At 48.5% G+C, this 16,573-nt stretch overlaps 5 protein-coding genes across 5 annotated transcripts; 2 read left to right on the forward strand and 3 right to left on the reverse strand.

The window, feature by feature from the left end:
- Positions 1-1,393: 1,393 nt before the first annotated feature.
- Positions 1,394-2,897, forward strand: BDW43DRAFT_136402 (tRNA maturation protein LHP1). The gene is made up of 2 exons (XM_032038267.1): positions 1,394-2,535; positions 2,620-2,897. The coding sequence occupies exons 1-2, from the start codon at positions 1,511-1,513 to the stop codon at positions 2,729-2,731; spliced, it is 1,137 nt and encodes a 378-aa protein (XP_031898250.1). The 5' UTR covers positions 1,394-1,510; the 3' UTR covers positions 2,732-2,897.
- Positions 2,896-3,579, reverse strand: BDW43DRAFT_282161 (uncharacterized protein). Its single transcript, XM_032042600.1, has 3 exons — positions 3,475-3,579; positions 3,191-3,413; positions 2,896-3,130 (listed from the first exon to the last, which is right to left on the reverse strand). Exons 1-3 carry the CDS (start codon positions 3,491-3,493, stop codon positions 3,064-3,066), a joined length of 309 nt encoding a protein of 102 aa, XP_031898251.1. The 5' UTR covers positions 3,494-3,579; the 3' UTR covers positions 2,896-3,063.
- Positions 3,580-3,844: 265 nt separating this feature from the next.
- Positions 3,845-6,323, reverse strand: BDW43DRAFT_320728 (putative RNA binding protein Ligatin/Tma64; the record flags this gene model as incomplete). The annotated part of the gene is made up of 3 exons (XM_032049153.1): positions 5,919-6,323; positions 4,983-5,832; positions 3,845-4,929 (listed from the first exon to the last, which is right to left on the reverse strand). The coding sequence occupies exons 1-3, from the start codon at positions 5,937-5,939 to the stop codon at positions 3,845-3,847; spliced, it is 1,956 nt and encodes a 651-aa protein (XP_031898252.1). The 5' UTR covers positions 5,940-6,323.
- A 4,032-nt stretch (positions 6,324-10,355) lies between these two features.
- BDW43DRAFT_320730 (carboxylesterase family protein) lies at positions 10,356-12,242 on the forward strand (the record flags this gene model as incomplete). The annotated part of the gene is made up of 5 exons (XM_032049154.1): positions 10,356-10,517; positions 10,565-10,754; positions 10,802-10,892; positions 10,953-11,527; positions 11,617-12,242. 5 exons carry the CDS (start codon positions 10,356-10,358, stop codon positions 12,240-12,242), a joined length of 1,644 nt encoding a protein of 547 aa, XP_031898253.1.
- A 1,294-nt stretch (positions 12,243-13,536) lies between these two features.
- BDW43DRAFT_136414 (lytic polysaccharide monooxygenase auxiliary activity family 9 protein) lies at positions 13,537-15,140 on the reverse strand. Its single transcript, XM_032038268.1, has one exon. The coding sequence runs from the start codon at positions 14,727-14,729 to the stop codon at positions 13,653-13,655; it is 1,077 nt and encodes a 358-aa protein (XP_031898254.1). The 5' UTR covers positions 14,730-15,140; the 3' UTR covers positions 13,537-13,652.
- Between the last annotated feature and the right edge of the window lie 1,433 nt (positions 15,141-16,573).

A 16,573-nucleotide genomic window follows, 5' to 3' on the forward strand; every position in this document is an offset into this window, starting at 1 on the left:
TCCTTGATACCCCCTATGCACATTCAACACGGCAACTTTTGACTCTTCTTTGCTTTTTGACGCATATATTATGAGTGCGGCGGCCGAGTAGCCCAGTCGCTCGCTCCCAGCCATTCAAACTCTACTCGCCGCTTACGGACATACGCTTCGAATTCAAAGAGAGCGTTCATGAGGATAAGCGGGATAAACATGTCATTTTAGCATAATATCTGTATCAAAAAATATATCGAAAAAATTGAAACGTATATGTGAAAAAAATGTCGCTACACTTTACCCACTGGGAGCAATGATCAATAGGATTGGAGCGTGTGCGGTGGATGGATCCTTCTCCACGGTCAGAGATTTTCATGCAACTAATCCAAATAAAGTTCAATATCATGCCCGAAACCCTGAATGGCCAAAGCCACAGGGCGACATTTACAGTAGTTCCTAAGCAAGCCTCCCAATGGGCTCGCAGACGAACTGTTAGCTTACATATCTGAGTCGCCAGCTTCACACCAAGAATCCTGCAACTTCTCATAGGTTTGGCCTGGGGCAGGCTAACAGATCGATAACGGCGATAAGCGCCATTCGTCTCCTATGAGATATTGCGGGCGACCAAGTACCATTCTTTTATTGTGAAAATCAGCTGACAGGGGCATAACCATTCCATTATTGTCTTGCTAGCTTTCTCTACCCCACGTTTAGCAAGCATCTTAATTTCCAGCAACAATCTGGCCATTCTTCTGCCATTTTTCTTCCACGATCGTCCATTGACTTTGTAGTGGCCGCAACTCCCACAATATATAATGTCCTTGGGCACATAGCCAACATATCCCGCCCTATATCAGTAGCCTGTGGCTTTTGGCCATCAAGCACCTGTGAGTCGGGAAAATGAAGACATAATCTAAGAGATTGGATGCCTTCTGGGCTTTCAGTTCTGAGTTGCTTTCATTTTTCCCAAAGCGGTTAGTCCCAACTCTCTTCCCAGTCCGTCCTAGTGCCAATCGCATTCTTTCTGCCTTAGGCACTGACTATGGCTAGAGCTCCAGAAAATTTCCCCTCTTTCGCCGCGCATTGTCTCGACTACTTTTTTTTTCCCCCTTTGCTCACATCGGAGATAAGAACGACATTTGCTTGCAAGTGTCTGATTCTGTTAAGGTCTGTTCTCGCTCTCAGGTTTCTTTATTCACTTGCGTGTACGCGAGGTAGGATTTCTATCCTACTTGCAGGATTACTTTTGCGTCCTGGCTCAGGCGCGGACCTCGAGTCACTGTCATCCAAAGGATTGAATTGACACACGCGTAGCGATGCCGCCCTCTTTGTATTTTTTTTTTAACTGCACCTACCTACTGTTCCACGGCCAGCTAGTCCATTTGGCAAATGCGTATCGACATTGACACTAACTGATAATTGACAATTAGGAGTTGCGCAATTGACTTGACATCTTTTTTTCTCCTTTGTGACCCCTCAACCTCACACCTCCGATTCATCTTCCTTGTCACACGACAAAAAGCTACACACCTCCGCCATGTCTGACGAACAGAAGGCCACCAACATCGAGGCCGAGAAGGATGTGCAGAACGTCCTGGCCGAATTGAAGGGCGAAGCCGAAGCCCCAGCCAACGGCACCGAGAAGAAGGAGGAAGCCCCTGTCGAAGACGCAGAAGAGGCCCGCATCGTCGCCGCCGCCGCCAAGCTAGGCGAGAAATCCGAGAAGGCCGAGGAACAGACCCAGCGCGGGCGCCGCAACAACGCCAAGTTCGACCCCTCTAGCCAGAAGGAGACCGACGACCCCGTCGAGATCCGCAAGCAGGTTGAGTTCTACTTCTCCGACTCCAACCTCCCCATGGACAAGTTCCTGCTCTCCAAGGTCGGCGGCAGCCAGAACCGCGCCGTCCCCCTCGAGCTCCTGCACTCGTTCAAGCGCATGCGTCGCTTCCAGCCCTTCAGCGCTATCGTTGAGGCCCTGAAGACTTCCGAGGTCTTGGAACTCGTTGATAACGAGACTGCCGTGCGCCGGAAGACCCCTCTCCCCGAGAATGTCACCGAGACTCACGACCCTAGCGTTGTTAAGGTGTTCGAGGATAAGGCCATGGACCGCAGTGTTTACGCTAAGGGTTTCGGTGAGGAGGGTCCCACTACCCAGCTTGAGATTGAGGAGTTCTTTGCTCCTTACGGTCCTGTCAACGCTATCCGTCTCCGTCGTGCCCACGACAAGACCTTCAAGGGCAGCGTCTTCGTTGAGTTCGAGTCCGAGGAGAAGCAGAAGGCTTTCCTTGCCCTGGCGCCCAAGCCCCAGTGGAAGGGCCAGGATCTGATCATCAAGAGCAAGAAGGAGTACTGTGAAGAGAAGGTTCGGGACATCGAGGCGGGCCGCATCAAGCCCAGTAACGGCCGCAGCCGCGGTGGCTTCCGTGGCCGGGGCGGCCGGGGCCGTGGACGTCACAACGACAACCGTGACTGGAGGGAGCGTCGCGCAGACGACCAGAAGCGCGGCTTCAACGGTAACAAGGAGGAGCCCAAGGAGCGTCGTGAAATCCAGAAGGACGCCCGGTAAGCGGATACCCCTTCCCCCGTTCCCTTCGAATCTCCAAACACCAACAACCCCAAGAACGTGACTAATAAAATCAATTTTAGCGGCGTCCCCGTCGTACAGAGCACAGCCGACAGCGCCGGCCAGAAGCGCGCGCGCGACGACGAAGCCGCAAACGGCGACCACCCGGCCAAGAAAGTCGACGCAAAGGAGTAAATGATATCCAACGTGTTTTGTTTTCCATAGAAGAAATTTGTTTCACATTGATGGGATGGGATGTAAAGCATAAGTACAGTACTAACTATCATCGGCTTGCTTGGGTGTGGTCTCTTTTCTTTCCTATTTGCTGGCACCATGGAATTTTGGGACACAAAAAAAGAGGTTTCGACGTGGGACTGGGCGTTTCTTAAGTCTATCTATTGCTGTTTATAAAGACAACCAAAAGTTCCATTCTTCTTCACCTCCTCCGTATCCGCATCATAAAGAACATTTACATTTACCGTCCCTTCATCAACCACCCATCATCAACCCAAAGATAGAGAGAGAATCTACTCCTCAAACTCAAGATCATAAGCCAACGTATCCTCACACAACTCCTCTCTAATCTTCTGCACCCTGTATAAAGCATCAGCCCAAACTCCCTCCAAAAAAAAAAAAGAAAATAAAATTACATACTCCAAATGCGCCGGATGTTTAGCATAAACCGCCACATCCTCCGGCTTATCCAAAACAGCCACGAGCCCCATATCGAAACCCTTAGCGCGGGGCACGGAGATCGGTAACGGCTGATTGGACTTTATGGATCTGAGGCCGGGGATCTGGCCGACCATTGCTTGGGAGACTTTGGACCAGTTTGTGAGTTGGGTGGGGGTTACGCCTTGTTTGAGGCGGAAGAGGACTGCCATTTTATGTTAATTTGGGTTTAGGAGGGGATGGGGATTTGGGGTTAATGGACGGACCGATGTGGTAGACGGGCATTTTCGTGGTTTGTTTGGCTTGTTGTGATGTGTACTTGGGTTCGGTTGGGGGGAGGTCGGGGAATTCAATGGATGTCCGGGGTGGAGGAGGGGAATGGAATGGAATATGTGAGGGATGAAGTCGGGGACGTTCCGATGGTCGATCGGGTAGTCGGGTTTTAGGTGAGATCTTATCTGATTTGATCGGGGGCTGAATTTTTGGAACGGGGGTTTGGTTACTGATTAACTTACTTTTTCATATATATTACTGTACTTTCGAATATGCGGTCCTTGTGGTAAATTTCGTTATGCCAGTCGGTATCATGGCTTAAAATCTGAGCGGTATAGACTTTAACTATAGCTACTACTTCTTCTATTTCTTCTTCTTAGTCTTGTCCACCACATCAATCCATTGCGTCTTCAATCCCCGTCGGACCAAGGCTGTTTCCAATGCGCGCCGCTGATCACCCTGCACAAGCACTTCCATGACGCCCTTCGGGGCGCCGTTGGCCTGCGCCACGCTCGTGCTACTGGCACACTGCTTTTGCAGCTCCTCGGCCAGCAAGCTAGGAATGATGCCGAACACTTCCAGGTTGGAGACCTTGGTAACGGTCTTCGAGCCCGTGCGGCGCTCAAGGATCACTGTTACCTTTGGTGTCGCACCGGGTTTGGGCTTCACGTCCGAGAGAGTTTGTCCTGCTCGAAGGATGGCGTAGTGTGCAGTCATGAGACTATGGTCTTCCATGATGCGTTTCTGAAGTCCATCACGGGTTGTCTTGCCTCGTGCAGTGGTACTCCTATCCTCGGATGAAGAGGTGGTAAAGATAGTGTTGGCGAGGAAGGGGTTGAGAGAGATGATACGCCGGTTCTGAGGGTCGACGATCGGGGGGTTTTGAGATTGGAGGTACTGGTCTAGATGGTTGGATACATCGGAGTATTTGTAATAATTCTGAGGGTTGGTACTGGACAATGCTGGGAATATTGTCGGAGTCAGCTTCTGTGTGGGCCGATAGAGAGTCTGAACTGTAAGTGTTTGGCCAACGGTGGGATCGCCGCCTGTCGCTCCGGGCTTCTTGTTCGTAGAAACGCCGGCCTTCTTCGAATTCTCGACGGCATTCTTGGATGGGAGTCTATAAGGGACAAACTGCTCGACAAGGCGGTCATTGAAGTCCACGTCGAGAATAATAGTCTCTTGACCGCTCCGATCCTTGGACTTGACGAGCTGTTGCTTATCAAGATACTTGATAAACTTCTTGACGTTCTTCCAGCTGGTTTTCTTGATTTGATAGTATTGAGCCTGTTGTGCAGAAAAGATCGGAAGGTAGGGCGTAATCATATTCGAGATCAGGAAAGATGGCTGGATGGGAAGGGCCAATCCGTGGTTGTTCGCGGACGGATTGTCCTGTTTGAGCTTATACAGAGAATATATGAAGGCCTTTACGAAGGCGTCGTCGATTTCTATACATCATTAGTCACCTGCTACGGTGAATCGGGGTTCGGCAAATCCCTACCTTTCATCGACGGCTCCTTTTCCTCTATTGGAGCTGGTTCCTCGAGCGGTTCTTCTGGAGTTTCGGTTGACTCTTCATTCACCGCTGCATGAGAGTTTTCCTCCTCGCCCAGAGCCAGCTCGTTTACGCCCTCTGCAGCCTCTTCTATTTCCTCATCACCCTCATCCTCTTCCTCATCCCAGCCGGGCAGATATTCCGGCGCGGGTTGACCAGGACGCGAGGACGAGCTCCAAGCCCACAACTCATCGCCCTCCCAGTGCAGACCCCGAACCGCATGTCCCTTAGTGCCTTGCACCTCTCCTAATGCCGAAACATCGATCTCGCATATTCCAACGAAAAGCGGTACAGTATGTCGATCCAAGCTGGCGACAGCCACCACGGCCCCTTCGACCGCGCGCTTAGGGAAAGGTGGTTCATTCGCGAGACCCGGCGTCATCAGGTCGGCTCCCCCGTGTAGTTTGCGCATGACCATCTCTGGAGTGTAGAGTAAGGGCACCAGGTTGGGGTTGTTCCACAACGTGTAGACTGTCGGATAGAGGCGTCCGTCCGCACCAGGGCCATGGTCGAGTCTGAACCATAAGACCCGTTCCTCCCCTCCGGGGTGCGTCCCGACGTATACTGTCCCTTGAACTTCTCGGAGCTGAGGACCCGCAGTCGTTGTGAAGCGTGCCGACAAGGAGTTTTCGGGGAGGAGGGCATTTCGAATCGAGGTGAGGTTGGGCGCGGGGTTCGACGAAGTTGAGTCTTCGCCAGCGGGCGCGCTGGATGGAATCTCGACTTGGTAGTCGCTGATGATTTGATCCGCGATCTTTCGGCGGTCCGAGGACCGTAAGGGCGAGAGGTTTTTGATCTATTCCCTGTTTAGCCTCGATTATGTCGTTGTATCATTTACTGCTGGCGGACTTCGGCGAAACAGTGCGGGGAGGGGTTATTCACCGTTGGCTTCTTCTTGAACATGGTGGATGTTTATGAAAGGGAAATCGTTAAGAAATCAGATGTCTAGAGATGAATGTGGATCGACTTCATGTAATACCGGAGATGCGACCGTTGGCCGAGCGCTTGTGAGGGAGAAATCAACCTAGTGGTAAGAAAAGAGCGTGAAGGTCAAGCTTTCAAGCGCAAATGACGGAGATGGCCCCGCAATAACAATCGGCCGCTACCAATTTCATTATGAAATCGGCAAGGAAAACACCGACCATGATTCTCCAGCCTTAACCTCTATTCGATTCCCTTGTACTGTACTACCATTTACCCTGTTAGCTCCTACCCGACAGTTACGACACCCGAAGACTAAGGTAGAGTCCCGAAGGCCTCAGGAAGAGTTGGAAAGGCTAAGGAGAGCAGAAAGAACCCGACAATATATGGGTATGCTTCGTTTAGGATGGGATGTTCTGTGGAAAACTGCCCCACTTAGACATAGATAAGTGGTTGGTTGCTATTAACTACAGTATATTGACTATGATAATATCTGATTTACCCTATTATCCCTTTAAACTAGTCGCTTTACTAATATGTGTCATCTTTTTTTTACGGGAGAGTTGATCTGCTCTTTTGCTATCGCTTTCAGTGCCAGTTGAAGACCATGCACTGCTTTCAATGCATCACAAGTCTACCGTAGCTTTATAGTCCTATATGTAAGCCTAAAAATCCTAGAAGTTATCGCGATAATCTACATGCCATACGCAAATTATTATAGGGCATGTAAGTATATCAACAGTTATTTAGCTACTAGAACGAAAGCCATATTCTTACCTACAGTTCTTAGTGTTAAGTCTGAGTAATCGGCATGTTTTCGGAAGCCCGTATTATTTTACCTACCATATTAAAATATATATTTTCCAGCATTTTTTAGTAGTAAGGGCCTAATGTTGTGATATATGACATTTTAATAAACAAAAAGCATAATTATGTAAGAAAACCAAGCAGAACTAGGCCCTAGTACTTAGAATATCAGCCCTTGGTCTGAATCACCTCCTCTGCCCATCCTACCCATTATATTTTTTAAGACATCCTGGCGAGTTGAGCTCCGGGACTATTCTAACGCTTCCCATGGAATATCTTCCTTCTTCTCATCAGGCCCCTGGCAATTTTCAATATCAAGCTTTGCATCATAAGCGCCTTCTTTAAGAGGAAACCATATGTGTTCAATAGGGTTGAGATCCCTCGAATAGGGCGGCCATTCCATACATCTTATAGAATAGTCTCGCAACCAATTCCTGACATTTTTGGCTGTATAGATGCGCGCACTACCCTGCATGGATATAGGGCCAGGATCATAGAGAGTAGGCAATATCTCTTTCGAGGCATTGAGGTAGGAGTGTGCAGAGTGGCCAATATTCTGTGACTCAAAAATCGCGCCCCAAACGTAATAAATCACTGCGGTTTTCGCCCCAAATAGCTGCCCAGACCATTACGTGGATTCATTTTCCCTTATTAACAGGTTGGATAAAGACTTTCTTCCATGCCTCGCTATGGAAATTGAGCCGAAAAACCCATCGTTGACGCTGACCTGAGCCGAGCTCAACCGAGCATTCATCAGACCATATAACCTTAGCCCAATCAGCCTCAGTATAGCTTTTGCAGCGTGGAGCCCAATCAAGGCGCTTTTTATCTACCTTATCAGTCAATTTCGGGCATTTTTGAGCTTTCCATTTACCATGTCCAGACCCATGAATGATATCATAGAGTGTACGATGAGATAATGAGATAGGAAGCTTATTTTGAAGCTGCGCATAGGATTGAAGAGGACCCCGCTTAATAAAACGAATAATTAAGCGATTATCCCGCTCGGTATAGTACCTTAGGCAGCCCGGTTGTGGTTGTGATTGGTAGACATCCTGTAAAATAGCTCAATCGTTGGAAGAATAGATAGTTGAAATAGGCCTATTTAGAGCCTCTGCAGTTTTAGAGCCACTAGCTCCACCAAACCGAGCCCCCTGTATAAAAGCTCGCTCTGATGACTTCAGCTCCGCATTACGCCTAACATTAGGGCTTAAGGCGTCTAGGGTTCGACGTTCAGGCATAGTCCTAGGTGGTTGAAAACATGAGATTATTTGACGCGTTGTTCGCGCGGGCGCGGGAACTAGGTCTGATTATTTTAGATTTTCTGCCAGGTAGCTATTGTATCATGGTTAGTATCACATTATATTCGTAAAAGCTCCCCATTGGGACGCAAAATTTAGGCTAACCCTTTGCCTATCCGCGGAGAAACTGAGGTCAAATATGCGTTAGCTAGTGAGCTAGCAGATAGTAAAGTATATATGAAGGCCATCCGTCCCCTTCCTTACGGAAGCAAGCTTGTTCATTCCAAGAAAAGCTTTACGATCTCCGATTATAGGAAATAGAGAGTAAGTCTTTCATGTTTTCTATCATGAATATTTTCTCACAGCTAAGTAGTGGCTGAGGCTCTTAGCAATCATGGGAAGTCCAATTGCCGTGAAGATACTAAGGTATCCCCGAGAGGGGAGAGCGGGTTTATACAGCCCTCAACATTAAACCTCATTAACCCTTGTCCTGAGCCCAGCGAACTGGCAAATTTGTATGGCAGATTGCAGATAGGGGAGCAAAACTCTCGTCCTGTCCAGGAACCCGAACAAACCGTGGACCTTGCCAATGAGAGCTTTTGTGTAGACAAATACAATTATCCATCAGAAACCACCGACCCTCTCGCCCACTATAAGGTGCGATTTCGATCCAGGAACGAGCCTAAATGGAATACAGATACGACCCAACGTCTATCAGGGTCACACGCAAATGAAGCAACATGAACTATTTCACTCTTGCGTACAGCCTTAGTCTTGAGAAAGGCTTCACAAATTTCTAAGCCAGAGGCATACTCTTCAAAGCGTGAAAAATGGAGATTATTTACTAAACTGAAGAACCGGGACCAATTGAAATTAAAGTAATATATATATATATATATGGAACCTATCACTCAGTATGTTAATCTGGGGCTGTCCGTACAAATGCCACCAGCGGGCCCTTGGAACCCTGGACGGAAGAACGAAGTGAACAATATGCACTAACTTTCCAAGCCCGCCACATGAGTGATGGCGCGGCTGCAGTATTATAACAAACTGGTATTTCCACCACGGCGAAAAGAGCAATATCTTCAGCTGCCTACAGTCCCAGGAACAGGTGGCGCAAACAAAACCCCTACCGTGGGAGCCACAGGCCCTAAAGAACCAGGCTACCATAACCAGATGTATGGCAGCTTTAGATAGGCTGCAGCCACTTCTGCAGATGAGTGAGCATCATACATTCTATAATGCGCTACAATTGTATTATGAGTCATTACTTATTTCATACTGACATGCGTTTGTACGGCTTACAATGATTTATGCCTCACGGTCATGCATGGATAACCCAGAGATCCGTACATTGGATTACACCTCAAAATCATATATCACGGGCACTATTCATGCCTTATATCTCTATTGACTCATTCATGCACCCGCTATATGTCTGGCTTAGACTCACAAAGAATCTCCAGTCTATCGTGGCCATTTCCTACTCTATCGGTGGGTCGAGAATATTTACCAGGGGTTCTCAGAGTCAATACAGGGTTTGGTTTATAATCTGTACCAGTGCCTTCATCCAGACTTGATCTCGGACATCGCTGTTAACAGAGCATGTTTTCCGTAGTGGAATCATGAGCTTGTTCGTTGCGTTGCTGTACAAGCGAATACCAAGTGATGTTTCGGAATGACATGATATTCATTAAATATGAAGAAGAGTGAATTATCAAAAACGCTAACAGTTCTATCCGAAACATCACCAGTTGAAATCCACTCAACTCAGAGTCAAACATTTGCAAGACTTTGGTGAGACTATCTCAGAGCTCTAAACATGGATGTGGGTACGGCTTTTTGCACGTAGACTGTCATCTATTCATCATCATGTTTCACTTGTGCAGCTGATACTGAGAGCTTCCAGTGAATACGCGTGGAGCAAACTGTAACGGACCCCGTACTCTGAACTCGTGAGTTCATCTATGCAAGATAACGCGAGCACAGCCTAGGTGTGGATCACATAATTGCTAACGTCCCTATACTTGCCTCTCAAAGTCACACGAGAACTATCAAATCAGATGGAAAGAACTGAAAACCCACCTGGAGTGGCTCCTCGCTGAGCTGACCGACGACAGGCTACTGGAGCAGCTTCGTTTAATTGACGAATCAGCACGACGATGAAAGCGAACCGAATACGAAGAGTACTAGTATGGATCTTGGATCTGCCCCGTATTACCTGGCAGATTTGTGAACACGACTTAACAGCTTCCTTGTCCTCCCAGGCTCTTGCCCTATATAAAGGTCGCAAAAATGACCCTCTCAGTGACCCTCAAGCCGACTATCCTCACCAAAGCTGTGGAAAATGTTGATCTCCTCATTCCTTACTATCTTTGTATTGGCCATTGTATCAGAGCTTGCCTCTTCTGCAAACATTGGCAGTACCTCTGAACGGAGCCATGAGCTCCCCCTGCTGAAGCTTCCATACGGGACATGGCGAGCTCATCAATACAATGTCCAAGCAGATGTATGCCTTTCACCGGTCTTGCTACCCCTCGGGCACTAATAGTTCAGGTTTACGTATTCCGCAACATTCGCTACGCTGCTCCTCCACTTGGTAAATTACGCTGGTCCAAACCAGCACTTCCCGAATTCATTCCTGGCATCCAAGACGGTTCGTACGGCCATAATTGTATTTCTGCTCCAATTCCAGACCAGTTTTTTATGCCAGGCGTCAAAAATCTCACCAAGAATTCTGCTGAGGGTAAGATTTTGCAACCCGACTGGGTACTAGTCAACTCACATTCTTAGACTGTCTCTTTCTCGATGTTTACGTACCCGGGAAAGTGCTAAGGCAACGTCAGAGATTGACTCCAGTGGTTGTTTGGATCCATGGTGGAGCGTAAGTTGCTCGATCTACCTCTCCCTATTAAAACCCACTTAGACTTAGATTTTCTTATAGGTACGTTAGCGGCTCCAAAGACCAGGCAATAGGGGCGGGATACTACGATGGCACAGGTCTTATCCAGCAGGCAGATAACAATTTGATTGTTGTAACTATTAATTACCGCCTGGGGGCTTTCGGCTTCCTTGCCGGAGAGCCTCTGCGCACCCAAGGAGTCTTCAACGCTGGTCTGCATGATCAGCGAGCTGCCCTTGCTTGGGTACAAGCATACATCCATCTTCTTGGAGGAGATCCTGACAATGTCTCTGCCTGGGGTCAGTCTGCTGGTGGTGGGTCTCTGATGTATCATTTGATTGCAGACGGTGGGAAGCTTGATCCCTTATTCCGGAGGGCACTACTCCAGAGTCCTTCCTTTTCAGTCAACGCAAACCCTCAAGTAAATTACAGGCGATTCAGAGACTTTGCAGAGGCTGCACAATGTCCAACTGAAGGAGAAGATGCTCTCCGCTGCTTGCGCTTAGCAAATAGCACTATTTTAACCAGAGCAAACGAGGAGGTTTATCTCGGTGAGTCGGCGCCCGTGCCAGATGGCAAATATATCCGGAATCCTGCTCTGTTCGAGTACGCCAGAGGTAAGTGTTGAATGTCTTGAACCCCTTCAACGTGAATAAAAACAGCCAAGCTACGACGAGCTACAGAAAGGAACTAACCATAGCCTCAGGAAACACCTGGAAAGGTATCGAGTCAGTAATTGTTAGCCATGTTATAGACGAAGCAAGCCTCGGCCTCCCGGACCCTATCCCGGAGGGACAGGTAGAGGCCTTTATTTCTAATAACTTACCATCGAACGCTACCGAGCAAACTAAGACAATAGCCAACCTCTTCGAATCACTCTACGCCAACTCAACTGAGAAGGAAATGCTCTCCGCATTATATAATGATATCCTCTTCACTTGCAACCTACGGGCTGTTTTAAAAGCCTACCCCAGCCCTGCTTGGGCATTTCAGTTCAGTTTTCTAGACGGTGTTATAAATGGAAAGCATGCAAGCGATATGCCTGCGACATGGTATAACACGAAGCTTCAGGGGAGTATTGAACCACTATTTGGGCAGTTCCAGCGTTATATAACTAATCACGCACGGACTGGAAATCCAAATACGCCCCGCAGTAAGAAGCATAAGCTGGAATACTGGCCCGAGGTTACCGGGCTGGAAGAGGATGTGCCAGGAAATGTGTTCAATATGAGCAACTGGGGATTTGGCGTTATACGAGATGACCAGATGCCGAAAAGTGTCTGCGATGCTTGGACTGAGGCGCTTGTGGAGGCCGTTGAGTCGAACCGGTGAGTTGTCTTGAAGTGGACTTGGTCCTTCCACACTGTCAATTATTTTTCTCTTCTTTAGTGTACGACACTGTTGGACTATCATAATTGGCTTCCTAAGTACTGCCTGAGGTTCTTACTTTCTTACTATTCTCTCGCTTGAACGACTCTGCGGAGAATATCAAATTAAGCTAGGCTAGGGACTAGCTACTTCATCTCTCTTTAAAATACACAAACTCGTAGTGTAGAGAAAGGGCCTGTTTGTTCTAAACATGCCTCAGCCAATGCATCTCATGGTCAAGCAGTCCACTGCAGCAATTGCTGCGGCGTTTCTGCGAGATTATCGTACCGAGAAAGCGGCTGCGCTGGAGGCTCCTTTCACTGACGGCACGTAACTTGTAACCATATCCATCATAATGTTGAGTACTTCACCCCTAACCTCATTGGATGTAAATAAGTCTCTATCGCACAGAGCAGGCGTACGCTACTGTTGCAACAACATCAATTAATCAAGAAATCTACTCTGCAATAGTAAAGAATGCCACAGGTTGCTCCAACCAAGGGAGATGGCCAGCCTGTTTACTGAGAACCAACTCTGCCTTGCTGCCAAGTCTCTCCACTACCTTTTGAGCCGTTGGCTCTGAGCATATACCATCAGTCCTACTGTTGATAACCAGTTGTTTTAGCTTGAAACTTCGACAGCCATGACGGCGGAAAACTTTTCTTCGGAGCCACAGCAGCTTTGGTTTATTAAATAAACTGAGGATACCTATGAGCGCAGAATTTGCTGCAGAATCCCACCCCAGAGGACTTTTGCTCCACTCCCCCCAACTTGAAGCTTCTCATTAATGCGACAAGGGTTGGTCTTAGACAACACTCTTACACCCTAGTTCGGGTCGATATCGATCTTGTGAGAAAAGACAGTAAGGGCTAAAGTTAGGCGGCGCTGATTAGGAAAACGAACGGCCTGCTGGCTGACATGCAAAACCAAGAGACTCCAATTGGGGGGCGGGGGTTCAAGAGTCCCAAAGTGAACTTTGACAAGGATGGACTTCATGTTCAAGACATTAAGCATTTTAGGAGACGTAAGGAGCGGATTATCTGCTTGCTTTGACTCTATTTGATTATATGTCTTGAGTTCCTCTAGTATGGTGTCTATATACGACCAGATTTCATATGTCGTTTATCGGTTAGGCTGGTTTGGTTTCTCGTTCATAGTATAAAATCTCATACAAGAACAGCTCTACAGGATTACAAATCGAAGTAAGTCAAAAATGAAACAGTAATGCAATAAAATATGCTATAATATTTTCTAGTTACACAAAGCTGGATGCCGGATCCTCATCAAGGCAAAAGTGTAATTCCTGGGTGGAATGAACGAATATAAGTCTAAAAGAATGTCTATTCGGTCTCAAACCACGTCCCGTGGGTAGATCTAAGCAGAGATGTCACGGGCGTGAACCTTTTCGGTGACCAGCCAAGAGAGGGTCTGCTTGACAACGTTCAGGAGCTCTTCAGCGCTAAGGGAGCTGAAGTAAGAGGTCAGGTCGCCGCTAGCGCTAGGGCCAGAGCCGGAGCTAGAACCGGAGCTGGCAGTGGGAGTGGAAGCAGCGGCCGAAGTGGTGGCCTGGACGTGGGTCTGAGCGGGAGCCGAGCCAGTGACAGTGACACTGGCAACAGCAGTGGAAGTCTGGTAAGCAGTGGCAGTGCTAGTCTGGAGAGGAGCAGCCGTGGCGGAAGGAGCAGCTTTGGAGCTGCCGGAGGAGCCGCTAGAAGAGCTGCCGGAATAGAGGGCAGGGCCGGGGATGGTGTAGTCGGACAGAGTCTGGTAGATGTTGATCTCGATGCCAGGGTCGGTGTCCTTGTAGAGAGCAGTACCGAGGGTACCCTCAGGCTTATCGCTGCCACCGCCGGTGACCTTGAGGTTGAGACACTGGGGGTAGTTCTGGGCACCATCCTTGTTGCCAGCGGAGTGAAGGGCAATGATTTCGTGACGCAGGACATAGTTGCCGGCAGCAATGCTGCTGGGGATGGTCACGGTCCAGCTGTTGTTGCCGGAGATCAGGTCATCAGAGGCCCATTTGTTGTCACTGCCGCTGATGAGGCCCTTCTCGTCAATCTTGAAGAACTCAAGAGAGGTCTTGTCAACGGTAGAGCAGTCACCATTGCAGTTGGCGAGGTAGGTGATGACAGGACCCTTGTGGCTCTCGGGCCAGGCTGTCCACTGGATCTCGACCTGCTTGCCAGCAGCGATCTCAGCAGAGAGAGCCGCGTTCTTGGCGTTCTTGTGGCAGATAATGTCGGCGTCGGCATACCCGCTACCGTCGACGAATCCGTTGTCGAGGGCCTCGGTGGACCATCCGATGACCTTAGGGGGGTTGGGTTGGTAGTGATAAGAAATGTCATATCCACCGTAGTACTGTCCATCAACGACGGCACCAGAGACGTGACCGTGAGCGGCGACCAGGGCGGCCGAGCCGAGGACAACACCAGCAATCTTAGCGATAGACATTTTGATATGTGAAATTCTTGAACTGATCAACGCACAGCGTTTCTCGTGGTTTGAAAGGACCGAAGTGGGAAAGAGTGAAAAGAATGATCTTCAATCAATGAAGACAGTATAAGAGAAACAAGAGAAAGGCAGGTTCGGCACCCTGAAGAAAGGAGTGAATGTAAAGCTGAAGAGGAAAAGGATACTCTGCCCATGATCGCGAGATGTCTGCTTTTTATAATGCTATCCATCCTTGTCTTCATGATGGCGGGACTATGGGCTACCGCTCAGGCCCAACTGCTTCGAAATTAACAAAGGTTCATGGTCGATAGCTCTGCTACACATAGATTAAAGCCAGCATGCGGGTCCACTGCCGGCCTATTTTTCCGATAGGAGGGGATTCACTTCGATAGTGATAGTGCTGGAAAGAAGTCTGGGATTGATGAAAGACAAGCACCAGCCCGTAGGTCCAACGGAATTTTAGTGTCCAAGGGCAGGTCGCTCCGCCAGGAACGTAGCCTATTTCGGAACTAGTGCCACTCTATCCAGGTATAATAAGAGGAAGTATATACTCTGGAGTAGGGTTCGGGCGTTTACTCCCTAACGGTTGGCTCTGCCGGCTTGGCCATAAGTAGAGGTGTGGAGCCTTCTTCCACTTCCAGCTCCAGCTTTCCCTAAGCGCCTGGCCTCCGACAGACTAAGTTTCAACTTTGCATCTTCCACTCGCTCCCTGGGCCGCCAAGGATGAAGTTTCCCCTCCGTATGACGGGGTGTAATTTCCTGCTCTAGTTTCTATGTATGCCATGTGGGATCATGAACAAGGTGCTACCATCTAAGTAGAGAATCTATCTTAATTTAGACCTCTTGGGCAATTTCTAATCATCTCGGCATTTAGGCCTTCTGCTCCTGTGCCGTGCCCTTGAACCTTTGGGATTTTTGGGATTTGTCTCAAGTCTGACAGTCTACTAACCACGCCGTTTCAGAGTCATGCCTTCCTGATGGCCTGGTTTTGTTTCTGCGGTGTGGACTACGATAGGATAAGTATAACCGGGCAGATGGGGTCTACCTGAAAAATCCCATCCCCTATCCCTTTTTCTTCCATGATACCTTAGCCATGGCACCATCCTAGGGACCCTATTGCCACTAGATACGAAGTAAGCGCCCTGCTACCAAATTGAGAAATTTAGATATTAAATTGCAGGGGCCACTTCATTAATCCTTGGCAATAAATATGCATAGTTTCTTGGATAACTCAGCACGGACCACCGCCGAGTCAGGTACCACTAATTTTTTTTTAATTAGGGCTATCCAACCGCCACCGACGACTCCGGATGTAACATAACCTAAAAGGCTAAATCAAGTCTATACTGCATTGAAAACGGACATTTCCTTCGCTTCCATGTGCAAATCCTCGTATTATTGCTGGTTTGGCCTTTGTCCAGACTGCCGCTAATAATTACCCTGTGGCCTGGATGCTGTTAATATACGGAGTGGGACCGCCCTCCTGTAGGGTGAAACACTTACCGACTAGAGACGCTGATATGTCCGATTCTGGCGGCTTCGTCCAATTTCCCGCTCGTGGCGGGTACGTGTCTTGAGCAACTTGCTGAGTGCTCCGGAGTACTCAAGCTTTCTATTCTACAGTCAGTCGCAAACTTCTGGGTTATGAAGGACTCTGTTAAGTTGGTTGGCCCATGAACCTCAGCCGGAGTATTTTCGGACACACTTCGCTTTCACCTGGCATGAGAACTCGCGGGCTCTGTCAAAGCTCATTGCCAACTCCGCTCAGAGTCATCCCCCTTTCATCCTTACCGCGTCCCTCGGTCGATGTTCACTGATTGCTTCCTCCTCGAATAGAGTCCTTG

The sequence above is a fragment of the Aspergillus alliaceus genome, assembly GCF_009176365.1.
Source record: "Aspergillus alliaceus strain CBS 536.65 unplaced genomic scaffold BDW43scaffold_34, whole genome shotgun sequence".
Classification (NCBI taxonomy): Eukaryota; Fungi; Ascomycota; class Eurotiomycetes; order Eurotiales; family Aspergillaceae; genus Aspergillus; species Aspergillus alliaceus.